This window comes from Augochlora pura, chromosome 10 (assembly GCF_028453695.1).
Source record: "Augochlora pura isolate Apur16 chromosome 10, APUR_v2.2.1, whole genome shotgun sequence".
NCBI classification, from domain to species: Eukaryota; Metazoa; Arthropoda; class Insecta; order Hymenoptera; family Halictidae; genus Augochlora; species Augochlora pura.
In genome coordinates this window covers 7,688,525-7,713,607 of record NC_135781.1, presented here as the reverse complement: position 1 = coordinate 7,713,607, position 25,083 = coordinate 7,688,525, and the positions used below count along the sequence as shown (strand labels likewise).

General features: G+C 36.3%; 3 protein-coding genes across 5 annotated transcripts; 1 reads left to right on the top strand and 2 right to left on the bottom strand.

Moving 5' to 3' along the window:
* Positions 1 to 5,264: 5,264 nt before the first annotated feature.
* On the bottom strand, positions 5,265 to 12,030 carry LOC144475655 (ornithine decarboxylase 1). 2 transcript variants are annotated; one of them, XM_078191755.1, is made up of 9 exons: positions 11,671 to 12,030; positions 9,577 to 9,750; positions 9,236 to 9,473; positions 9,068 to 9,144; positions 8,805 to 8,978; positions 8,375 to 8,714; positions 8,083 to 8,297; positions 7,777 to 7,985; positions 5,265 to 7,677 (listed from the first exon to the last, which is right to left on the bottom strand). In XM_078191755.1, the coding sequence occupies exons 3-9, from the start codon at positions 9,420 to 9,422 to the stop codon at positions 7,467 to 7,469; spliced, it is 1,413 nt and encodes a 470-aa protein (XP_078047881.1). In that variant the 5' UTR covers positions 9,423 to 9,473; positions 9,577 to 9,750; positions 11,671 to 12,030; the 3' UTR covers positions 5,265 to 7,466. The 2 variants fall into 2 exon arrangements, with proteins under 2 accessions (XP_078047881.1, XP_078047882.1); XM_078191756.1 differs by lacking the exon at positions 11,671 to 12,030 and adding an exon at positions 10,030 to 10,255.
* A 603-nt stretch (positions 12,031 to 12,633) lies between these two features.
* On the bottom strand, positions 12,634 to 13,867 carry LOC144475657 (transmembrane protein 14C). The gene is made up of 3 exons (XM_078191759.1): positions 13,659 to 13,867; positions 13,190 to 13,379; positions 12,634 to 13,116 (listed from the first exon to the last, which is right to left on the bottom strand). Exons 1-3 carry the CDS (start codon positions 13,732 to 13,734, stop codon positions 13,053 to 13,055), a joined length of 330 nt encoding a protein of 109 aa, XP_078047885.1. The 5' UTR covers positions 13,735 to 13,867; the 3' UTR covers positions 12,634 to 13,052.
* Positions 13,868 to 15,250: 1,383 nt separating this feature from the next.
* On the top strand, positions 15,251 to 16,665 carry Gclm (Glutamate-cysteine ligase modifier subunit). Of its 2 annotated transcripts, none has more exons than XM_078191758.1 (6): positions 15,251 to 15,535; positions 15,613 to 15,712; positions 15,793 to 15,910; positions 15,992 to 16,191; positions 16,279 to 16,393; positions 16,462 to 16,665. In XM_078191758.1, exons 1-6 carry the CDS (start codon positions 15,495 to 15,497, stop codon positions 16,602 to 16,604), a joined length of 717 nt encoding a protein of 238 aa, XP_078047884.1. In that variant the 5' UTR covers positions 15,251 to 15,494; the 3' UTR covers positions 16,605 to 16,665. The 2 variants fall into 2 exon arrangements, with proteins under 2 accessions (XP_078047884.1, XP_078047883.1); XM_078191757.1 differs by having other exon boundaries at positions 15,256 to 15,535; positions 15,650 to 15,712.
* Positions 16,666 to 25,083: the final 8,418 nt, after the last annotated feature.

The window sequence follows — 25,083 nt, the reverse complement described above, 5'->3', positions numbered from 1 at the left end:
AAAACACCGAGGATCAAAGCAGAAAACGAGGACGAGGGTAAGGCGACACGCGAGAGGGACGAGCCTGGAAAACGGTCCCGAAGTGGGAACGCCGAGGCGAGGCGAGCCGGCGCGAGTAAGACGAAGCGTGTCTCGTGTTCTTTCCACCAAGCCTGGATATCGTTCTATAACGATAAATCCAAACGTTCCTTAGTGAAAACATCGTCGATTGGGAAGAAAAGGAGGAGCGCGAAGGCAAAGATGAATTGCGTACAAACGAGAAAAAGGGAACCGAGGAGCGAGCTGGGAGTCGAGCAAGACAATGGATTGTGTCCTATGTTATTCCTTCTACTTCGGTTATCGTTTTAGCTAGAGAATCAACGGTGAAATCAAGTATTCCACAAAGGAAACGTCGGAGCTCGAAAGAATAATAGAACATGGCCGGGGAGATGAAGAGAGTGTAAACGAAGAAAAAGAGGCCCGAACAAGTGTAAGGAAGGCGATGTATCCCGTGTTTCGTCTTCCAGATCGATTATCTTTTATCCGGTGAACGAACGATAAATTCAAGTACTCCGCATTAAACCGTCGAAAATCGGAAGGAAAGGAGAACTTAGAATAAGAGCTGAAGGAAGCGTAAACGAAGAAAAGTGACTTGAAAACGGAGCAGCGAAATGAGCAGGTTTGAGAAATCCGATGGATTTTGTTCCGTGTGTTTTCTTATACTTTGGTTATCCGGAGAATCCATGTCAAATCGAAATATCCTTTGTGTAAACATCGAGAATCGGAGGAGAAAGAAATTGTAGGGGAAAAGTTGAGGAAAAGGCAAACGCGGGGAAAGAACACCGAAGAGAAAGCCGCGAGATGAACAGATTGTGAGATAGAACTAGGAACTGTGGTCCGGTGTTTTATCCGGCGAATCCACAATAAATTCAAATATTCCCTAGCGAAAACATCGGGAATAGAAAAGGGAAAAGAGGAGAGCGGGCAAAAGACTGAGAGAAGGCAAACGAAGATAGAGCCCTGAAGAGGTAGAGCAGCGAAATGAGCTGGTTTGAGATGGATGATAAATTGCGTCCCGTGTTTCTCTTCTGCTACAGTTATCTTCTTATCCAGAGAATCCGCGACAACTCCAAATATTCCCCAATGAAAACACCGGAGATCGAAGGAGAAGGAGAACGTTACGGAGGGTAAACGAAGAAATGGGGCCCCGGTGAGGAAGCAGGGAAACGAGCAGGTGTGGGTGATCGGTAAAACGAAAATATGAAACGAATGGGGAAGGGACGAAGAGGGAGGGACCGGAAGGGTCGTGGGTTGGAACCCGTGCGATGGAAACGGAGACTAAAATTAGAATAAGGGCGGAGGGAAAGCGGTAGAAAATCGAAAAGGTGGTTAAAGCGGAGAACGGTGAAACGAGTAAGAGAGGCCAGGACAGCTACTTGCGAGAGGTTGGGTGTACACCGACTCGCATTCCAAGCAGACTTGGTGAACCGGGTTCATTATTTTCTCGTTATAAGTTTCTACAACTCGAGCTTGTTGTCGTAACGCTGTTAACGCGGACGCGTCGCGAATTGTTAAAGCGGCGGCGAACGATCGGCGCGCGTATATATTCGGCGGCTTCCTTAAACCCCGCGTCACGCGCCGCCCTACCACTTCGTTCCTTTTCATCCCGCATTGCACGACCACCATTCACCCACCCCCGACCATCCCCCCCGCCGTCTGCGCTTTCCTTTATCCGCCTCTTTTTCCAGTTTATTAATAAATGAACCAGTGTCACTCGGACGTCCCACCCACTCCACCGCGGAACAGCGAAGCGAAACAAAAAGCTTGCGAGACCAGTCTGCTTATCCGTTGCGATTGATTTTTATGTAAATTCGATTTTTATAAAACCGATCCGTGGAGAGAAGTTTACCGTCACGGTAAATATTTTTCCAACGCGAAAAGGAATATCGAGTTTGCCGGCAATTTTATTGTAATTTTCACGTTGCCGGTTTCGGTACACGTATTCTGTACACGATAAATATTCGCTGGGTTATCGTGAAACGAACGGTTTAATTTTAGAGACACCATTATTAGAAACACGACTCGTGAGGAATGACAATGGGAATGGTAAAACGAATTTGTAACTTGTTGCGATTGATTTAAATGTAATTTCGTTTTTTGGAAGGACATAAACTATTAAGTTGACGTTCAATTTTGCTAGAAGAACATGTTCTATTAATGAATAAAGACTCGCGATCCAGTCGAAATCGAATGAATTGGTTTTAGCCAAGCGTTTATTACCGTGAATATTTGATCCCTTTAATTTTTAATGTTACCACCTGTTACATGCACAGAGAGCCAGCGAATTTTGTGTATTCATGGCTAAAGTGAAGAGATAAAATATTAAATACTGAATTTATTTACTCTAAAACTCTTGTAAACTATTTAGTTTTAACTAACGAGAAAAATGCGATTTCTTTTATCGTTTTGTCTTCTTTCAGCAAGCAACTGCCATTGATTTTTAGTACTTGTTTCTTAAAAGTAAAATAATATAGAACTAGTGATTTCTATTAATGCTAGAAGATAATAATCGTCTCTGCGTTGTATATGTTGACGTAGCTGTTAGCTGGGTGTAGAAAGCTGTGAAAATGAGGGCAAGGAAAGAAAAATTAACAAAATATGACGAAAAGGCAATGCAAGTTTTACTGTACCTTTATGATAACCAGCGAAATTGTTCCGCAACCTTGTGACAAGACTTATCTACAGCCAACCAACTTCTTCCTAAATATGACAAAACGTTCTTACTGAAAATGGAACACAACAACGTAACTGTCGTTCCTGAAGAATGGTCTCATCGCTTTTTAATAGCGACGTCGATTGTATCTTTCGATTCCAGCGTCCCGTTCTCAGATCTTATGCTGTTTCTAAAATATTTGTACCTTCCGCCACTCGAAAAATTGTAAATTTTTAAAACGAACTACACTTCGAGAAATTCAGTTGCAACTTATGCTAGCTACGATTGATCATATATACTCGAACGGGAAACTTTGCGGTGGATGTAAAAACCACCGTATTCTAATTTGAAATAAGTTTTACATTAATAAATTCGTTCGTTTTTAATAAATTGCTATAAAAAGTGTTAAAAATGTTCTGTGAGTAAATGCGCTAACTTGCACTTTTGTTTGTGTGAAATATTCTGAATCGAATGGAATCTCTAGGTTTTCAAATTAGAACGGCTTCGGCTGCAAGAGGTTAATCAATTTTAATGATATTATTTCTGGTAATCAAATTGATGGACGGAAATTTCGAAAACTTTTGAAAATTCAATGGATTGGCGGAATGTATAGCACACCGCATACCGATAAGGAGCGTTTCCAATAGCGGGGAAGTTGTAAACAAATAATCGAAGGGAATTGAAAACGTTGAAATGGCGTCGGGAATGGGGCAGCGCGATTCGGTTCGATTCGGGCGGCGCAAATGAGTGGAGCGATATTAAAATCTACGTGGGCAACAGATGGGCCTCGATAGCTTTACGGTGTGCGAGCCAATAACGAAAATCATTAAATTAGCTTTAACCGCCGGTGCGCGGCGCACTGTTAACAGCGTACTAATTTTATTATTTAGCGTTTCGCATAAAAATCCCGGAATTCCGCCCGTTAGTTCTCTCGTTGAAGCAATTCACAGTATACATTCTTCGGGATACGTTCGTCCATTTCAGTTCTTCTAATTGTCATTTCATTCTCTCTGCGAGTTTTACTAGCTCATTTGGAACCAGTTTATTTAAATACATTATTTTTCTATTCTTTTTAAAAGATACGGCAAATTGTAAGACTCTGAAAAAATTATATAGAGGAAGGTAATACATTGGATATTTGCTGTAGATACTTAACGTACTTCATTCTAGTCTTATGGAAAACTTTAGAATTATAAAGATACAACCAACCCCCATTCGAGTCCGAAAGGTAACACTCGCGACGCACACTGGAAATATTTGCATTCGTCCGTCATTTTGTTAGCTACCGAAAACGTAGATTCCTGTAGCATTATCAAACTGATAAGACACAAAAGATTTAGATAAATCACAACATGTTAAGATAAACCTGACCAGAGGTATGAGTAAATTACTCTCTTCTATCTTGTTTTATCACACTCTAGAGTCCCTTTAATATTTTGTGTCCAAATCGGCATTACCGATAGGTCACAAAGAATGGATATCTTAGCAAAAAGCAAATATACCGTATACCTCACTTCACGAATGTTGCACATTATTTGGAAGCAATAAGCTTGTACGGCCGAATTAAATTCTGGAAATAGTATTTATGAAACGTGTACTTACAAGAGACACCATATAAAATAATTAATTTTATGAACAGTTGAGCAATAATATGAGCAAAATTCAAAATTTAAGACCTCTGCGAAAAATAATTCACAATATTTTAAATTTTATATCCATTCCTATATATCTTTCAATTAGTTTTAGATCGATAGAAATTTCGATCGTTCTATAACTAATTCGAAATCGATAATTACATTGAGCTAATGGCTGTGAAGTAGAGTTGAGGTGGAATGGATTGTTTAAATAGTAAATAGACGCAAAAATAACCTTCGCAAATGCGCTTCCGAGAATCCTACGAAGTAACAGATTTTATTATTTGAAGCTTCTTTAAAAATCGCATTTCGCGCCGCGTGCTTCTGATGGCGTGCTAACCAAATGGATACGCGAAAAGAATAAAACCGCCAGCACGATACAGTGAGACAAGCTATATTGCTCGTCATGTTCCACATGTAGTTGTACTGATTTCATGCTCTCTTGTTCTTTCGTTGTTGTTCCTCTTTTTCTTTGATTGTGAGGACAGCATTGTCTCACCAGTGAATCTCCAACCAATCGTGTTAATCCTCGCTAGCAGAACGAGCTGCGGCCTGGAGTTGTGCAGGAATGGCACCCATTATTAGAACAATCACTTAATAAACTACGCAAGTTTGCAACACTAAAAATGAAAATTCAAGGAGTCGCTCTAGAGCAATAGCAAAATTATCGATGATCGTAACAAAATGTTCAAGCGATTTCTTTCCTTATCACGATTTCTTGTCAAAATTTTCGTCATATACAAATGAAACATGAAATTTTATCATATAAAACGTCTGTTTTATTCAATATGATATAATTTATTTATCATACTTTATGAAATAATTATATTTACGTCATTGGACTCGAACTTACGTCTGTGCACCTGCAAATGAAAAATTATTCGCTATATAATTAAACTCTTCAGGTGAGGGTAAATATAACATATAGATCACAGCCATTCAAAATCACAAAATTTATATAACTAAGTACACATATATTGAGAAAATTTTTTCTTATCTTTTAAGACTAGTTTAAACTTTCTAGCGGGTTCAATTTCCATACAATTAATCTCTTTGTAGAAAACATCGTGTCTTTAGAAAAATTCATGTTTCTAAAAACCGAGAGTGACAGAGCAATTCTACTTCAAGATTTACGTTTAGAAAGAAAAATTCTTTATGAGAATTGATCTTTTAAATTTTTTTTAATTCGATGCTTCCGCATACGTAGAAAAGCTATCCGAAAGATCGATAATGATGATGCTAACTTTGTTCTACTCTGTAGTTATTGCTCTCTCAATCGCCCTGTATTTATAGTCATGCGAATCCTGATACTTTCATTTTAATAATTACGCTCTTACTCGGGATCAACTGGGAGTTCCAAAGCCACATTAGAAAAAAATTGTGTTATGTTTGTCAAACAATAAATCATTTCCTAAAACCTTAACATCTTTAGATAAGAATTACAGTTTCTATGAAGCGCCGGTGTTGTAATAATTTACAGTCTACATATGTATAAAATAATTGAGGGAAAGATCAAGTATCACAACGATGTACTGTTTAAGATTTTTCAACTATGTATAGCAAGGAAATTTTATGAACATGAATTGAACAGTACACGTGTCGATACTCGTGAGAGACACATGTGAAAACTTCTGTATTTACTTTGATAACAACGCTCTTCAATTTGGAATTGTTAATCATGTTATATCTTATACGTGATGCGTAACTTGATAACGTATTTACGCACAACTCGAAACTTAAAATTTCAATACGTTTCGTGATAAGTTTTATGTCTCGGAATTTTTAGATCAATGAATCTTCTTTCTTCTTTTTAACGTTATTACACACTATCATCTTTATTCTATATCTTAAAATCACATGACTAGTTTTAAATTAGAAATCACTTAGGTATAATTATGAAGTGATACCTAATATATTACGTAGATTCCAATAAACAGAGAAAATAATTGAAGATGAAAAAAAATTGTATAGATTTTATATATTTCATTACATGTATTCAAACGTTAATAATAATTAACAATAATCATAATTGACATATAATACCATAAGAGTAATAATTAATTAAGAAACTAATTATCTTTCCTTTCTGTGACAGCTGCCTCAATGCCCTAAAGTTCCTAGCAATCCTACAGAGTTCGCCTGTTGTATTGATATTTGAAATCAAAAAAATTCGAAAAAAGTATTTTGTATTACTTTTTACCAGAAGCTGGACGTGTACGTCACCTTCATTATTACTAGTTATATTTTTCTTTTGTCTTTTTAAAATTCTTTTCCTTTTTTAACCACGTTTTAAATTACAATAATCATTTGAATAGTTTATATATAAATGATTTAACATTTAAGCCCTTTCACAAAATCACTATCTGTGCTATATATTTCAGATAAATCATGTGAGTAGTACTTGCATTTAAATATGCATTAGAAAATTGCAAGAGATTGTGTTACCATAAGCATGGACGTCAAATCGTTCATAAAAACACTCGTAAACATTGCAATAATTATTTTTTGTAGCTATATTGTCCTCTAACTCATACTAATATGGTATATGTAAACAAAATCTGCAATGATATTTATGTTAAACGTGCAAATCGTAAATATTTATGAAAATCTTTAGTAAACATTTCACTAATCATTGTAAAAGCTTATAAGGAACTTGTAATAAACTACGTTCCTAGGAAGAGATGATAGCTCTTATAGAAATACTCCAGCAGTATAACATCTACAATATCTTTACTAGAAGTTTTCAACAGTAATCGGAAAACCTGATTTACTTGTGCATTACTATAATTTATACGCTCTATTTTCCTGCTATTGGAAATTAAGAGATATATGTTTACAATATGTACTGGACATAGAAATAATTTGCACGTTCATAATATTTAACAAGGAATGAGAAACAGAGACATTTCCTTTCCTCGGCAATGGTACCAATTGTTAGTAGTGTTCACATGTACTAAAGCTTCACGCAGAAATGGAAGCTTAAAAGTAAAAGAACAATATAAAATAGGCAGTTGTAAATGTACCAATCTCAAAACGAAATTAATCTGAAGCAATGTTATTATCGTATCTTTAAAATGAAACGATAGAACCTTTGTAAAAATGCTAAGCACGTTTACAATGATTCGCACTATTCGCTATAGTTAATTCAGTGGATCAACTTCGACATAGTCATAGATGAATGGTCTATTAGTATCATCAACCAAAATGTCAGCCGATGTCAGTTCACCGTTTGAATTACGCCATGCATTAATATCAGTTCCACCAATATCCAGACCGAGTCGTAAATTAGCCGGTGTATTTCCAATAACAAAATGATCTTCGGTCAACGGTAAAGCATCTTTTAAAAGAAGCCTGTAAAACACATAGCACAAATAATTAAAAATAATGTAATTAAGATACATTGATAACAATGTGTATATGAGAAATTAAAAGAATTATGCAATGTCTTACCAAGTGTTTTCTTCAGCAACAATATGAACTTTTGGTGTAGGAAATCCATTGAATTGGGAAGCGGCAGGTAATGTGTATGCTCCCATATTTTCAAAAATTATCCAATCACCAAGATCCATTTCACACATTAAAATATTTTCTGCGACTCGATCCAGACCGTCGCATGTAGGTCCCCAAATACTTGAGGAAATCTTCTTACCGTAACCCTTCTGTTAGGAGCAATAAGACCGTTATTAAAAATGAATCTTTCCACAAGTTTAATATTGCATGATAAATAATTTGATATTTATAAATTTTTCTAGCTACCTTTAAAGGCATTGCAGCAACATTCTGGTGATCATAAAGTAAGCAATTGAAGGAGCCATAAACGCCATCATTGATATAATACATGTTGTGTGTGACTGCGTTTGGTGAATTTTCGTTGCCACGCACTACACGTTTGCTATGAATACTTGTAGCAAGTGTAAATGCAGATGCAACATAAAATCGGCCAGGTTCAGCAACTACATGAACAGCATCAGCTGAAAATAATCATTTATTAAAAAATACTGAAAATAATAAGTAATGAATATTATGAATGACTATATTAGTTGCTTACTGTCGAAAAATTCGTCAAGTGCTTTGTTAATGACGTCAGCAATTTTATCGATACTGGTGCCTTTATTTCCTGGATAGCCACCACCAATATCTAATATGTATGGTTTAAAACCAATATCTGTCGCCAAGTCGAACAATGTTTTGCAATGTCGTATAGCTCGATGGAATACTGGTGGGTCTTGACAACCAGAACCAACGTGGAAACTGATACCAATAACATTAAGTCCTAGCATACGTGCAAGACGCAAAAGATTAGGAGCGTCATATATAGGATCAGAACCAAATTTCATGCCCAATATACATTGAGCATGTTCTGCATCGCAACGAATTCTAATAATGATCTGAAATTAATGAATGATACCTTATATAAATTTATGGATCAAAGATTTGTGTAAGATCACTTATAAATGTGGAAAATACTCTTCCATTACCTTAGCATCGGGATGAAGCTTTTTGATTTTATGTAACTCGCTTTCATTGTCCACTGTCATTGTATCCACTCCAACTGCAGCAGCATGACGAATATGTGATGCAGGCTTAGCTGGATTGGCAAATATGATTTTTGACGCATCAACTCCAGCACTTAATACCTTATTAATCTCCGCCTAGAATTAAAAATAATAAAAAAATCCATGTTTAATTTCTGATTGCGAATAATCATTAACTTTAATAGTCAGGATTCTGTTACACTTACTTTTGATGCACAATCAAAACCAATACCAAGAGCAGCTAGTACCTCAAGTACGACTATGTTATCATTGCACTTCACAGCTAAAATTTATAAAAAAATTCAATTAATTTATAATTTACGATAGCATGTAATAGTATACATTTTATCTATAACGTTGTACAATCACATTACCATAGTATGGTTTAACACGTGGTAGTTTTTCTTTCCAAATTTGGTGTTTTTGAACAACATCTCCAATGTCAAATACATAAAAAGCTTCTTCTTGCAATCCACTCAATGCAATATCTTTGACGACGCTCATAACATTTGACGCACTGTCCATAACATGGATGCGTTCGTCCTGATTTGTCACCTTCATCTTGATTGTTTTGAATTTCTAAGAGATACTCTGTAGGCACTAGGCAGCAAACTAAATTGAACAGAATTATTCAATTATACTTTTTATATTAATAGAATAATATTAAAATTAGTTGATTATTTTAATTTTATGATTAATAATCATAACTACATACGAGGCAGCTGTCAACGAGAATCGTGTGAGTCGTGGGGAGGCGGGTTAAGACAAGATCACTATGGGGGTGCTAGCAAAGCCACGGGGGCTCTGCGTTCAGGGCCAACTTCCAGTTGCCACAGGTATTCACACACCCACCAATAGACTGGCCTACCAGCCTATCGCAGATAGAACCCTGTAACAAAGAATTTAGATTATAAATTAACTTCATGTACATGTATGTAATTATTTTGCTATACATTGACATTTTTAATGACAAATATAAAAGATTTTGTACATTTCTGAATTAATTTTATCTCATCATACATTATCAGATTTAATGACATGTATTTCTTATTTGTCTAGAAACAGACTATACTCTTTTTAGACAAGTTAGATACATGAAGCATTTATAAACCTATATGCTCAAAATCAATTGCACACTTTACTCCGTGGAATATATTTTTACACCTACCTGATTTTGAAAAGTAATTCTCGTAACTTTTATGAACAATTTCACAAATAAAGTATAATAGTGAAACTGAGAATGTTAAATCTTTTGTAAGACAACTCTATCTTCACACTAACTTGAATGAAACAATAATGCAAGACAGAAAGAATAAATTACGAAGTTGTTACACTGGTTTACAACTTGAATCGTTGCTTAATGAAGAGCAGATGTAGTCTGTCCGGAGTACAAGACAATACTGAATTTCAAGCATTTATTTGGGCCACTATTTATACGAGAAAGATAAGTGCTATCAGGCAGGCTTTGCGTGGTACCAAGTCTACTTCATGGAACAAAGCTTATCTGACGGCCAAGAGATTCATGTTCCTCACACAGATCCAAATGGACAGGGAGGGGAAATGCACACGCCACTCTAAGATCAAGTCTTCATTGGGGGCATGGAAATGCCATGTTTAATCTGTACTGGCTGGAATTTTCTGATTATAATCATTCGTCAAAAGCATTTAACTGGTTATAGATAACGTTTGAATGAATCCTAAAACACGAGTGTGTATTGGTATACATAAGCCCTCATATTATAAATATAGTATCTAAATTGTACTTGATATTTAACTAAAGTTACATTGGGAAAGAAATTGTAGTAATGAGGTAAAATTATAAAATATTATAAATAGAAAACAGAAACAACGTACAGTAATGTCTTTGGGTGAATCATGTACAATGTTAGACATCATTATAAAAATAATTATATAAATATATAAAATAAATACATAAAATGTGTATACATATAATAGATGCACCATTTTTATATATATAATTTTATTCAGTATTTCTATGATGATAATATAACAATTCGACTGTTAATAGAGAAAAATATGATAAGTAAGATAAACAAAATCTATTATATTGAAATTGATGATAATATATTTCATTTATGTCAATATATATGTGTAAGCCATTTCAATATGGTAGCAATGTTATACAACTACACATGTGTTGCTGCTTTAATTATTATTTGTAAAAGGACTTTAGAAGAAATTAAATATTCTTAATATATTAGCAGTCATATTACCAATTCCTTGCTCATCAACATGCAATCTGAAATCTAAAATTAAAATTCGAATGAAACCTTTGTCATTCATTATGATTTTACTGGTTTATACAGGAAATATCAGACTAAGTTAGGTACACAGCAGCTACTTCAAGATAACGTAAAATTGAAATACAAACTTCCCAGCAAACATGAGACATGTTCCAAAGATAGTAAATAAGTTGTGACCATAGTGGTAACATATATCGTGCCCAAATTTGTTCACCTCGACGCGTTGGGCGTGTAACGGATAAAGTGTATAATGAATTAAAAAAACTATCAAAGATAATGCAGAGATCGCAAAAAGAAATTGAGATGATTGCGCATTATGTGGAAACCTATCTTGAGGAAAATGGTGAAAATTATGATTCATCGGTTCAAAGTTACTTAACATATTAAATACTGTTTTACGTCAGAGAGACTACATCCGATCTGTAATAAGTACATCGTGATCCGGCGGAGATAAAGAAAATTTTCACGTGACAGACGTACGCTACCGACACCAGTGTGCCATAAGTTCTGGAGGGCGACGGCAAATCTGCAGTTCTAAGACATACCTTATCAAATGATCGCCACCCTGCGGGTCGGCTCTCGGTTATTGACGGAATGATGGAAGTTTTCGGTGACTGGATCTCAAAAATCAGTCAAATCTTTCGATGAAGGTTGAATCTTCGTTCGTATGGCGACCAGTGCCTGTCGAAATCGTCCGCAACCAGTTCTTCGTTTAAAATGTCGAGAAAAAACATTCGTTCGCTCGTTCGTAACTACCCAGATGTTACGAGCGAATCTCAATACACTGATCGAGTAAGGTAATTAGTCGTTTCTTGTGTCGAAAAGTTCGTTAAAATCTAGCGAAACCCGTTGGACCTCCTCCCACGAACACACCACCGAGCAAGAGCTCCGGGAAAGATTCGCAAATGCATCCAATATGAAACACGTTCGATTAGTATCTCGAACTTCGAGATTTTAATATCGATAATCGAAGCTACACGTAGAATCGATTACTTGGATTTGAACTACACATATGCGTACGTGTTTCATACTCGGTCATTATTTAATATAGATCATTTCTGCTTGTAATTAATAATTTCAATAGTTAGTGATTACTATCGTGTGAAAAGTACACTGAAGAGAACGAGAGTGTGAGCTTTGGAATTTGGGTATGTATTGTAGATACAGACATTGATAATTGTATCTGCTTCCATAGAATTAGACAAAATTCTACGGGTTCGTTTACTCATGATTTCATATTTATCGTGAAAACCGTAGATATTTATCTTCTTTTCTCTTATCATCAACGCTATTTTATAAATTCAGAGTATTCAAAGAATTCACAGCAAATATTTTATTGCGACGTTAAAATAAAATCCATTCGCAATATCTGTGTAACTGCCAATTAGTCTTCACTGCAATATCTTTACTGGATTAACGTCATACGATAAAAAAGCTTTTGTGAGCTTAAGATTTTTAAGACACATTAATTATATTTTTGTAAAATAATACGTGAACAATACAACGAATCTATTATGCATTCTCAATTTTATTAACTGTTTAAAAAATATTCAAAAGCACTATTACAAATACATATATACATCCAAATTATAAAACATTATACAATTTTTGTAACACCTATTATTTTAATATTTTACAGCTGATAAAATTGTCTTATTACATTTGAATACAATATTTTAAATACCCAATATGTACTTTGTTAACAATATGTATATCATAAATTCATTCATAACCAATTTTTGCGAAATTTAAATAACAATGTGAATTTATTACATAACAATGTTTCTACGAATCAGCATAAATAATTAAGAATTTTTTAATCAATACCAATGATCACTCCAATCATACATTGTTATCTGCGGCTTACAACCAATTCAGATATTATAGATAAGTTTTAATGCTAAAAAATTATTAAATTCAATTACACTTATTGTGTTTTCATAGGAGGTGTTGTGAAGTATCTTGTCATAGTTCTTATAATCATTGCAGCACTGAAAAGAAATGAAATTTATTAATACAACAGTGATTATTAACATAGAAAAATGATGTTAATAAAAACAATACCTGAGCAAGGTGATTACTCCTGCTGGCATTATTTTACCAGTATTGTAAAATCGATATCCCATAATTCCACCAAGAGTTGTACTAGCTCCTAAGAGCACTCCTACATTGGTAGGGTCTGCCGAAGTCTGATAAGCTCCATAACCCAAAATGGATCCAAAAAGAAGTCCAGCACCAAGAGATGGAATGGAAGCTTTAGAAAATAAAGTTAAGTTAGATTTTTCTCTGAAAAAGTAAATTATTATTTTTTCTTTGCTTTTATTGGTGTTTTAAAAGTCATGGTCAATTATACCACAGCCTATTAATGTTAAGTTTTAACAGTTAAAGGATGATACCTCTAATTGCATATTGTAATGTGGAGTTTTTAAAATAGATAAACTCGTAGGTAGAAATAGTAACATTAAAGTTATGCAGGTTAAACTTATTTGTATATCGGCTAAAAAAATGAATATGTTCAAAATATTTAACTTACATGACTTTACATAGCCCAGTATGCCACCTCCCGCTACCGCAGCTGCATATGAGTATGCAACTATATCGAAAGGCATTTTATTTTGTATTTTCAGAAATCTAGTACCTCTTTACGACGCGTACTTTAAATGTGAAGTGCCGAGCTATCAAAGATAAACAGGATTCAAGTTACTTTTTGCACGTCACAGTTCCCACCACAGTGCATGTATTTTATAGATAGATTATGGAGAGATCAGAGTCATGAAATATATTACTTATTGAGGTGAAACTCCATCGTTCAGTTTTGAGTATGTACGCATCCGTAAATTGTGTTACGTAATTTGGGAGACACACGAAGGCGTTTAGAAGCAAATTTTATCTAGAAGTGTATTAATACGCAATATGTAAAATTATTTCCTCAATATCTGCAGTATTCTCCTGTTATTATTTTATGTTTCCCCTCTTGTTGATATTTCACATCTAACCCCTCTACGCGATGTCCATCCAATTGCAGCGTTTTTTTGTTTATGGTCATGGAACATCATCGAATCGATAGCCGGTGCAGAATAGTGTCTACTACTTAATAATGTCTTTCTATGCCCCACGTATCATGCGACGCTAACAAGAAAATATAATATGTACGTATAATAATAAATATAAAAGTTCAAGAAATTGCGTATATTTTTTAAGTACATTTTTCTATAATATTACATTTTCAATATTATAATAGCATTCTATTCAATTTGGAGAAGATACAAGTTATCGATGCAAGTACATATATTTATATATACCACCTTCATAAGTGTACTCTGCGTTTGAATTTTCATACTTGTAAAAGAATTACTCGGAAATTAATGATTGCATTGCACGTATTATTCGTTAGTATATTTCTAAAAAAGACATTATGTTCTCCAAACTCTTGCGGCACTTCGTATTCTCTCCTACTATTGGTTAATAAAACGTGATGGAGATATTATGTCTATATCGTACCGGCAATGATTTCTGTAAATAATACTTGAAAATTTACAAATTTGGAAAGATCATACGAAAATATGTTAACAAGAGTTTGCTACTTTAAAGAATATTCTATAACACTCGTAAGTTAAATTTAAAATCAACTCCTGGTCATAAAACCTCGATGGAGATTGCGTCTGGTCTGAAAGATAACGGTAACGTTACTTTTTAAAATATGTCGCTACGATAAATGATATAAAACTTCTCGTATCCTTGTTTAATGAAATAGTAACACATAGCAAAATTTATAGATTGATAAAAAAGAAATATTGTACTTATTGCTTATGAATTATTTATGAATAGTTATTGAATACAGTAGTGGTCATTCAAATAAGAGAAAAAAATGTTACCCTAACGTTTAGATTTTATTTCACAAACTTCTACGACACTAATGCAAATAAATAATCTAATTTCGTTTATAAAAATTAATGTGTTCACGATTTTTTAATAACGACATATTTTTGTAATTACTCTTATTTTTCCACTCACATATCAATTGCAGAGTTCGACACAGATTTTTTTTTTACTAAATTCTGAATTAAAATAAAAATCAAGAATACTAAAACCTTGATAACATGGATGCTTATTACAGAAAAATTTTAAGTTAGATATCATGACGTTATCTTCAGGCAGAAATTGTCTAGTCACAATGTTAGATGAGTCATTCGTGATTAGACTTAATTAGACTCAACTGAACGCAATCTATGAAAGTTTTATAGCAGTTTCCGTTATAAGTTCGCTTAGGTATCATCTGATACACGTTTCGTTATTACTTTTGAAATTGTATGCAACAGCATGTTGTCAAAGAATGTGTTAATATATACGGGAAATATACTTTCCTTGAATGAACCTAAAACAAAAACGAGCCAGAATCCTACAGACGAAGTAAGTCTATAAAAATTTCTTTAAAATAAAATTAAAATTAATAATTCTGGAGGTTATGTCTACTCTAATCTTTAAAGGTACTGTCACTATGACATTTACAAAATATTTTTACAGTTGATTGAAACATTAAAAATTGTTCTTCAAGATAGTGAAAGTAGTGGAGAAAATCCAGTGATTGTACGTATAAATATTTTGCCATTGTAATTTGAAATGAATATATTGCTATACATACCTCTGAAAAATTGATGTGTTTTTAGATTAAAGGAAAAAAAGATAATGCTTTGCAAGATATTAACAGAGAAGAAATTAAAATCACTGTGAAAGTTTTTATGTCTTCACCCAACGTCAATTTATTGAAAGAAGCTATAGATGCAGGTATAAAATTTTGAATTCATCATTGCAGATAACAGTTTCATTTGGTTTATATTATTTATTTTCGAATGTCTTATTTTATAGTTTGCAATTACTTGAATACAAATGCAATTGAGTCTTTAGTAATTGCTTATTCAGTCATAGAAACTTCTGAAGATTTGTTATCATCTTTGAAACAGTTATGGACTGGAGTAGAGGAATATGTTGAACTTGGTAAATTATCGAGTGTTGGTTTAAGTGATGTTAGTACAGATGTATTTATTGACTTATTTCAATGGGCAAAAGTAAGATTCTGGCAATTACTACATTTTTACTAACTACTTATGCAATATTTAATACATGGATCTTATATTGCATTTCCATTCACACAGGTAAAGCCTAACATTGTACAAGTTACTTTAGCTACATGCTGTGTTGTACCACCAGTTTTACAAGCATTTACAAAGGAGAATGATGTACAATTATTAACACATAACGACCCTGGCCGTAAGTTCTTTTTATTTGGGAACAAAATTTTGTAAATATGCACTGTACATATTTTGTTTTATTTATAGAAATTCTTCCTGATAAAGAATTAGACAAAATATTTAATGGTGATGCCAAGATACACTGGGTTTCCAGATATCAAATTCATGTAAAGTGCCGTGGCATTTTATCTTCAAAGGGATACCTAGTGTGCATGAACAAAACAACATAAAAATTATATTCACATAATTATAATCGTTTTAATTTTACGAATAAAGAGTTTTATAAATATATATATATAATATTATTATATAAATATTTAATATAATAATTAATAATTTAATACATATATATATATAATAATTTTACAAATAAACTATACATATAATTGGTTATTAGTTAAACCACTTGTCTATGAAATTAATGTAAATATATTATTAGGTTAATAAATGTAGTAATTATAAGTATTACATATTTTATATTAGGTGTTTCATTTTAACTACTCCAAAAAAGTGTTTCCCACAAATACTATAGAATATTACAGAGAAAAATTGTATTCACATTTATCTGAACTTAACATGTTTTAGACCTGGGAAGTCTGCGAAAATAAATTTTATACTTTTGAACTATAATTAGTAATTTTTATAATATATTTTTGAAATCATATTACAAGAATTTACATATTACTTAAAAACATAGTGTTTTTTAACTAACGTACTATCGGCATACTACTTTTAAATATAACAAATATAATTTTTATCAACTATCTATTTTAATGATATCAGCATATTTTGATTATATACAACTGCAGATTTTCATGATGAAATTAAAACTGACAGTATTTTTCTTTTAGATGTATTAAGATGAGACACTCCTTGTAAATAATTAAAATTTTGTATATTATTTTAATAGAATTTGGTCACACATAAAAATTTTCATTAGTAATTAATTAGTCCAATCATAAGCGGAAGCAATGCAAGTGATGCGAAGTCGTTGATAAGCATTAAACACGCACATCATAATAAGATCAAAATGTGCATGAGATTGAATGAAATTTTTATCAGATTCTTAACGTATTGCTTCTGCTAAGAAAATTAATAAATGTTTATTTAATTCCAATTTTAAAATTGTATTAGAAGAATACATATAAATCTTTAGAATCAATTAATTATATTTAGAGGTACAGACAATTTCCGTATAACGGCATCGTCTAAAGGAAAAGTAACATAAATAAGAAGGGATCTCTTGGAATAGTAATACAGTGTAGAAATAAAAGAATTAAGATATTTTTGTAACGCAAAAACTGTGTTGTTTGTTTCACAGTAATGTATAAAATATTCCAATAAGTGTTGATACTTTTAGTAAACGTATTTCTTATAGTTACGAAAATAAAATTTTATTAATTGTATTAATTGTTAAAATCCAATAAAGCCGTGTATAATAAATTTCTCGTAAATGCATCTTTATAATCGAAATTATCGTAGATTAGAAAATTCAAAACCTATCAGTTTTAAGGGTTCGGTAGATTTATTATAATTAACGCATTCGTTAATAGCGTCACTAATATGACGTTCACGATTTGAACTTTACATGAACTCAGGATTTAATGAAACATTTTAAGAATAAAGAAAAGCAGCGAGAAATTGGTGATAGTAAATGTGCTAAATGAAGCTTTTAACATTTTGTAAAAAATAAAAAATGTGTAAAAAGTGGCGCTTCTTTAACATTACGGACTCGTCGCAGCGATATAAAAATATAACGACAGCGAATAGAGACAAATATCATTGCAGATTGATTGGACACAATCAATTATCAAGTGCAGCCATCTTCTTTTAGTACAATGAGGAAAATAAGTTAAATATTCGAGAACTAAAAGAGTTAGTGCAATAAGTAGACAACTCCACTTTCGAGTAATTCCGATAGATCAACAGAAGTCATTCCCTGTTTTCTTATCGCTGCGAACTTTCGGAACATATAAAATAATGGGGAATTAGACGATCATCATAGCTGATTGATTGGGAATGTAGATAATCACAGTTATGTAGTAACGTTCTAGTGAAACATTGAAATGCTCTTATATTTATATAAGTTCTATTCTGTTCCAGATTTACGTGAATTCTATTAATTTGTTGCAAATTTATGTAGGTTCTGTAAATGTGTTTTAAATTTATAAGCTCTATTTCGTTATAAATTTATATGAATTCTATAAATTCGTTTGAACTCCAAACGTATGAGATATGTTAACTCGTTCGACCACCAAACGAAGGAACCGAAAAATTTTGAAAATCACAAGGAGCTGCCTCAATAAGGAGTAATTTTAGTGTATCAAGAAAAGGCAATTGATGTCTGGTTAACGCTGCGAGCCCTTCGACTGGCAACGAAGTAAAAAATAATGAAGAATGAGATGAATATCATAGCAGGTTGATTGTAAATGTAGTAGATAGTAGCGAGAGACTTTGCTAGTGGCAAGCAACTGGGAGAGTAGTAGGCAGCAGGGACACAAGACACAAGGAATCCTTCGTTTTGTGTGTGTCTCGTACCGATGCCGCCGCCTTCCGCCGCCGCTACCGCAGCCGCTACGGCCGCCGCTGCCGTCGTCGTCGTCCTTATCCTCGTCGTCGGCGTCGTCGCAGGCCGACTCGATATATGCGGGCCGATTTTTCGTTTTGCCATCGGCTGCCTTCGGATCTTTCCCTTTCCTGCGCGTTCTGTTACTCTGCTCCTGCTCTGGGACCCTTTTGCGTTACGCCGCACCGCGTGGCACACTCGAGGACAACGAAACGATGGGACGGGACTTCGGGGGACTACGAATAGCGTAAACGCTGGGCTCTGGGGGCTCCTCTCCGCTGCTTTGCGATTCTCTCCTTCTCCCTCATCTTTCGTCGGTCGCTTCCTTACTCCTTTTCCGTAGCACGCACACCTTTCTGCGTTCATCATTCCGCTATCTCTTTCCCCCGTTCACGTTTTACCGTTCTGCTTGAACACATTCGACGACCACTCCTTCCCTCTTTTTCCCCTTTTGTCCTTCTTCCCTTCCCACCTCTTCCCTGGTTCTCTCTCTGTTCACCGCTTTTGGGATCGGTGTCTTTTTTCAACCGCTCTGTTCCTCCTTCTGGTCACAGCGAAGCGGGCGGGGTATGCGAACGCTGCGATACTATGTTATGCCTCCGGACCGCAGGTCTGACATACTTTGTATGTTAATGCCACATAATGTCGGTTTTGTTCCTCTTTTCAGCATTTATTTGTTCGGCTTCTCGGATCTTTCGCAGGAGCGCGCACAAACCATAGTTCGTACTGCGCTTCGATCACTGTGCTATTTCGCGATCTGGTTCTTCTACGTCGTCTCCTTTTTTTCCCTATTTTCCTTCCGACGCGGGCAGTCTATGTCCTCCGCGCCGCTATCGAAATCCGGCCGGAAATTGTTACCCGTAAGTTCTTTGCATTTCGATGACAGTATATTGAGTCATGAGATTATTAGCACCGGTGGAGATTAATCACCTGTATGGTCTTTTTAAAAAGGCTTTAACGATTTCTCGTTGATTGATTCGATTTGATAGATTATGTATTATCTAGTTTTGTGATTCTAGTCTTAAGTCCAAGATTAAGAAACGGGTTAAGATATTTTATAATACAGCACAATTGATGTCTATACAAGTTGTCTCGAAGATGTAATCAATTTACACAACCATTTTTAAATCTTTTATTATTTAGATTTGGTAGTTACGTTTAAATTGCGGATTTTATGCATTCATGACAAAATTCAGGAAATTGTAGCAGAAAATGTGCATTTTGCTTATTTTACTTAAACAGAACTATGATCGGGGATTAATCACGTATTAACCGCTGGTACGGTAGAAAATGCGAATACCATTGTGCCAATGAAAATCAGCTGTTCGCTGATCTGCATATTGCCTAAAAAAAAGAAAGTGTGCACGGCATAATGCGCGATGCTATCCCAAAAGCAGAGGATCGGGGAAGAGTAACCCACTAACCGTATGCTGCATGTAATATAGACCTGTTGGAACACGATTCCTTGTTGACAGGTGATGCAGTCGCGGAATTGGCTCTCGCGGTGTTCGCGAGCAAAGTGTCTTGCCGTTGATGTTTCGCTAAACGCGAGGGAGAGGCACAGAGGCTGGCCGATGGGCGCGGGAGCGAGTAAAACGGTGCCGGAGTGCCGGAGAGTATCGGCGAGGCGGACACAGAAGCGACAGGGAACGGCAATAGCGAGTAAACGCGAGAGCGCCCTCGCTCGCTCCCGTACGATGCAAAGACGGGGTATAAATAAGCGGCTGCCGTTTGCGGAAGCAGAAAACGGGCAAAAAGACAGAAATAAAGAAGGAGCCAAAGAAGAAAGGGAGGCAGCGACAGAGAGAGGAATAAATAAGCGGTGCCGGGAGAGCGAGAGGACAGGCAAAAGTAGAAGGAGCCTGAGCAGTAGCAACGGCAGAAGCTGAAGCTGAAGCAGAAGCAGCAACGGGTCCACCATCAAGTTCCTTGCCGCTTGGTTGACCAACGTCCTTCCGATCTTTTGCGGTGTACGATCCTCCGCGTATTGAAAACTTTCCAGCGTGTCCTGCATCCTCTACGTACGCGGCAGGTGTACTACTGCCTCGTTATCCGGAAGGCCTGTTCCTCTTTGACGGCGACTCTTTCACGCGGAGGTCGTTGATTTCGTTCGTGGGAGGAACACAGACCGGAGATCGATTCGACGATCCTCGCGTAAACGGAATACGTATACACATATACAGAGGGACAAAGGTTGACGGGTCTTTCGGGGCCTAGCTATACGATAATTATGCGCTTGTTCTTTATGCGCGTTTCCTGCTCGTTACGGGGAGAGAGAAATGACCATTCCTATGGCCGGTCGTTTCGAAAAATCCCTGGCTCGGTGTTTGAATCTCCCGATATCGCGGCGGGTTATCCTCCGCTGGATCTAGATACTATTCATGCTAACGTCGCATATCTGCATACGCATCGAGACACTTTTCGAGGCACGTTACGCAGCGGTGCAGTGGCACCACGTGTACACGGAAAGGTAACCTGCATCCTCGTGTGCACGCTGCACCGCGCCGGCCGGAGGGGCGGTCTCATGCGGACACACGGACACGATATGTTCGGCCAATGTGTTGACTGTGAAACAGAACACAACAGAACAGAACAAAGCGGAACGGAACGGAACAGAGGCCCCTGGAGTCGGAGTCGGAGTCGGAGTTGGAGTCGGAGTCGGAGTCGCGACGGAGCGGAGTGGAGAGCGGAGCTGGAGCGAGCGGAAGCGAATGAAACGGAACAGAAGCGAACGCAGTAGAGAAGCGCAGGCTGACTGCACGGCCGCAGCATGTTTATTGGCGCATCTCGGAGTCTTAAATCTTTATGTTGTCTCCTCGATGGGGTCTGCTATCTCCCTGTCCCATTGGCGGGACGGGCAGAGAAGGGAGAATCGGCAGAACCGCGGAAAGGGTGAGAGGGACGGGTAACAAAGAGGAAAGGTAGCCGGCGTGCTCGGAGCCGAGGGAGACGGAAACACCGGCTAAGGCTAAGAAGAAGGAAGCCAGGAGGGGTTAGAGAAGGAACGACAGGGAAGGAAATCAGGAAAGATATATCTCCCGAGCTGCGGTCGCGAAATCGAGTCAAGAGTCCGACAACCAACGACCAAGACGCATCGACTGCATTACGCACACAGAAGCCGCGATTTTAGGCCTCGCGAATTATAAATGGTCGTAGGTGTTGCAGCCGCGGAATTACCGCTATCAGTCAGTCGCAACTGGAACGGAACAGCGTGTAATGCAAACGAACGCTGATTAAATTTCATTATCTCACGGCGATATATGGGCTCCGGGTTTTGCGCATTTATGGCAAAAGTGACACCGTGGAAGATTAAGAATACGATTGTATAAATCGCGTAGGATTAGCAGATGTAAGATGTTCTTGATGTTGTATCAGTCAGGGCGGAAAATATAAGGAAACCACTGGCTGAGATCGTTCTCTCCGATCGTGGTTTAAGTCCACACACCTTTTTATAAATATAGATTTAGAGTATCTTTGTTTATACGGTTATCGTGCCGAATATCGACCAACCGTATCGAAAATTCATCTATTGGTATCGTACTTGAAATTACAGATAACTATGAAGTGTGGTTCAGCGTGTGCAACGTTGTCATATAGAGCCTTGAAATTATTAATAACGGTGATAAATTTGATAATTTTGCTTACACTACGGAAGATAAAATTGATACTTCTAGACAAAGAGATCAGCGAAAAGCGAAAGAAAATTGTTCAATTGCGATCAAATTATGCTGACAGTTATAGCAATCCTGGCAATTTGTAAGTTTGTCAAATAAAATTTCTATTAGTTGCATACGTCAATGAAACGCGAAGTATCTCGAACGCGCAACAAGTAATTAAAACAGTGTTGAATAAAGAAAAGCACCATAATCGCAGATAATGTATTGCGTAACCGAGTAACTATAATATACTTTATATACAGTGACATGCAATCGTTGTTCCTCGAAATTTCAAATCGAGAGCAACGGAAGCCATTTTATACTTCAGCTGTACAGGATGACTTATGTTCGGTTTGAGTATTTTTATACCTAATTGATACTACTATGGGCAAAAAGACATTCGGACGTCAGAACGGAAGACCTCTGTTCATAATTTATGTTCACGAACACCACAGTTTGTAATCTTCACGTTTGACCTATTGTACTCCAATTTATTGAATCATTCACAGCACACCATGCGGTTCTTCATCAAAATCCAGTTTCTTTATCTTGAATCACCCTATTACGAGAACCAGATTATTTTTTTACAACTCGCCAGAAGAAAAATGGGGTTTCCAAAACTAGAGCTATTTGTGTACATTTATCAGTGCATAGATATGATAAAATCATTCAATTGGCTGAGAAATAAGAAATCTGCTTTGACTTTTATCCAACTTTTTATGCATCGTACGTTACCATATAGATTTAAGAGTACTTCGAAATGTGTCGCATTAATTAATAAATATGTTGTACAACAGTCAATTGGTTTATAAATATAAAGTATACCCTCACTGGTGAGTTCACAAATGAGAGTGATCGGTAATGAACGTACATTGAAAAATGCTCTTGTTCCGCGAACTCAAGTTCCATTGCATTATACGGAAATGGAAAAATTACGTAATCATAGCAAGGCGTCCTACTGATAAATAATAAATTCGATGTTTCATTGTAGGGTGTTTCTGTCGTTACCGACGAGCGTCTCGAATCGGCGGCACGTACGTGTGTAGTTTCTTTCACCGGTGTATGGAGGAACGTGGGCGTGAAGGTGCTTTCGACCGCAGCTACTGATATAAAAGTGGGTAAGGGGCAGGCCATGATGGAGTCTTATCAGCATCGACGGAGACGGTGGTAAGTTTATTGTCGATACGTGCTGTTTATCGACTTATGCTACGTTTAGTTAATTAAATGGAATGGCGCAACCCCACTGCTGAGGCATACACTGAAATTGAGAAACGTGAACTGAACGTCGATGGAAAGGAAATAGTATGGCTTGTCAATTTAAACCTCACAGCTCAATTTACTTATACAAACATAGACATAAAAAGAACAGCGAATATCTCGCAATATAATAATTATCATCAAAATTGTAATCCAAAACACTGAGTATCGATAACGTTAGTCGTTAGAGAACGTGATAAATAAATACGTATACATATTATAATTTTTACGAAAAGAGAAAACATAGGTGCATAATTTACGATACCTCAACATTCGATGATTTCACGGATACAGTTAATATATTCCCAACGTAATCAGAGAACGGTGATCGTTCAGTCTTCGACAGGTTTTATGGTAGCTTTATCGCTAGCCTGCGTGCGGTCTTCAATGAAAATGTCTGAGAGGAAATAGAGATGTCGAATGGTGGCGAATCAGCGCTTATGTTCGTTTAGCTGTCGATTGGCCCGACGATGTTCCTCAGGCAACAATAAGTGAAAGTTTCTGGCTAGTATTATTGGTAGCAAATCGTGTAGTTGTAGACTAGTTCTCTTTCCATTACGATGGCTCACAGTATTTATTTCTAAGTGTACTCACGCTGTTCGCGCAATTACAACGATCAGCCAATAATTGGATACTCGGCTGTGCAACATTTCAAGATACTAACGTGCCCGACGAAAAATCGTCCACGATCAGGCAGCACGTCGAGTAGCAGGATCAGGATGGAGGATTGATACAACCAGAGAAATTCCTGGTACCAGCCTGTGCACGCGGCATGGACTTTGACGATCCCTTAAGTGAAATATCATCGACAATCATTCACGTAAGATCTTTATCGGTTGGTAACGTGATCTCTGACCCCACCAAACTCGGGAGCAGTTTTATGCGAGCTCCCGCGGCGCGTGAATATACACCCATGGGTAGGTGGGTGTCGGTGCATCCTGGAGGACGATCGGTAAGATTGTTCGAAAGAGGAATGCATACAGGGTGTCCCAAAAATGTGGGACCGGAGGAAACCGCGCATATTTCTGCCGCACATGCGACCCGAGGAGTTCCTTATCGACTCGAAGACTCGCCTTCTAAGTTAGGGTCCAGGACAATGCCAGTTGAGTCTTACAGACTTGAGTTTCGTTGAACTCTACGTCTGACTTTTGCACTCGAACCAATTAGACTGTAGGATGATAGCCAACTTTTACACGGGCTCAACAGTTGGTCCAAGGAGGGGGTGAAACT

Coding starts and splice junctions, on each gene's coding strand:
- LOC144475655 (XM_078191755.1), bottom strand. CDS start 9,422: ATGAAGGTGACAAATCAGGACGAACGCATCCATGTTATGGACAGTGCG. Junction 9,145..9,235: donor ACGTGTTAAACCATACTATG/GTAATGTGATTG, acceptor TATAAATTTTAG/CTGTGAAGTGCAATGATAAC. Junction 8,298..8,374: donor ACTTGACGAATTTTTCGACA/GTAAGCAACTAA, acceptor GATTATTTTCAG/CTGATGCTGTTCATGTAGTT.
- LOC144475657 (XM_078191759.1), bottom strand. CDS start 13,734: ATGCCTTTCGATATAGTTGCATACTCATATGCAGCTGCGGTAGCGGGA. Junction 13,380..13,658: donor ACTGGGCTATGTAAAGTCAT/GTAAGTTAAATA, acceptor TATTTTCTAAAG/CTTCCATTCCATCTCTTGGT. Junction 13,117..13,189: donor GGAGTAATCACCTTGCTCAG/GTATTGTTTTTA, acceptor ATTTCTTTTCAG/TGCTGCAATGATTATAAGAA.
- Gclm (XM_078191757.1), top strand. CDS start 15,446: ATGTTGTCAAAGAATGTGTTAATATATACGGGAAATATACTTTCCTTG. Junction 15,713..15,792: donor GTGGAGAAAATCCAGTGATT/GTACGTATAAAT, acceptor ATGTGTTTTTAG/ATTAAAGGAAAAAAAGATAA. Junction 15,911..15,991: donor GAAAGAAGCTATAGATGCAG/GTATAAAATTTT, acceptor CTTATTTTATAG/TTTGCAATTACTTGAATACA.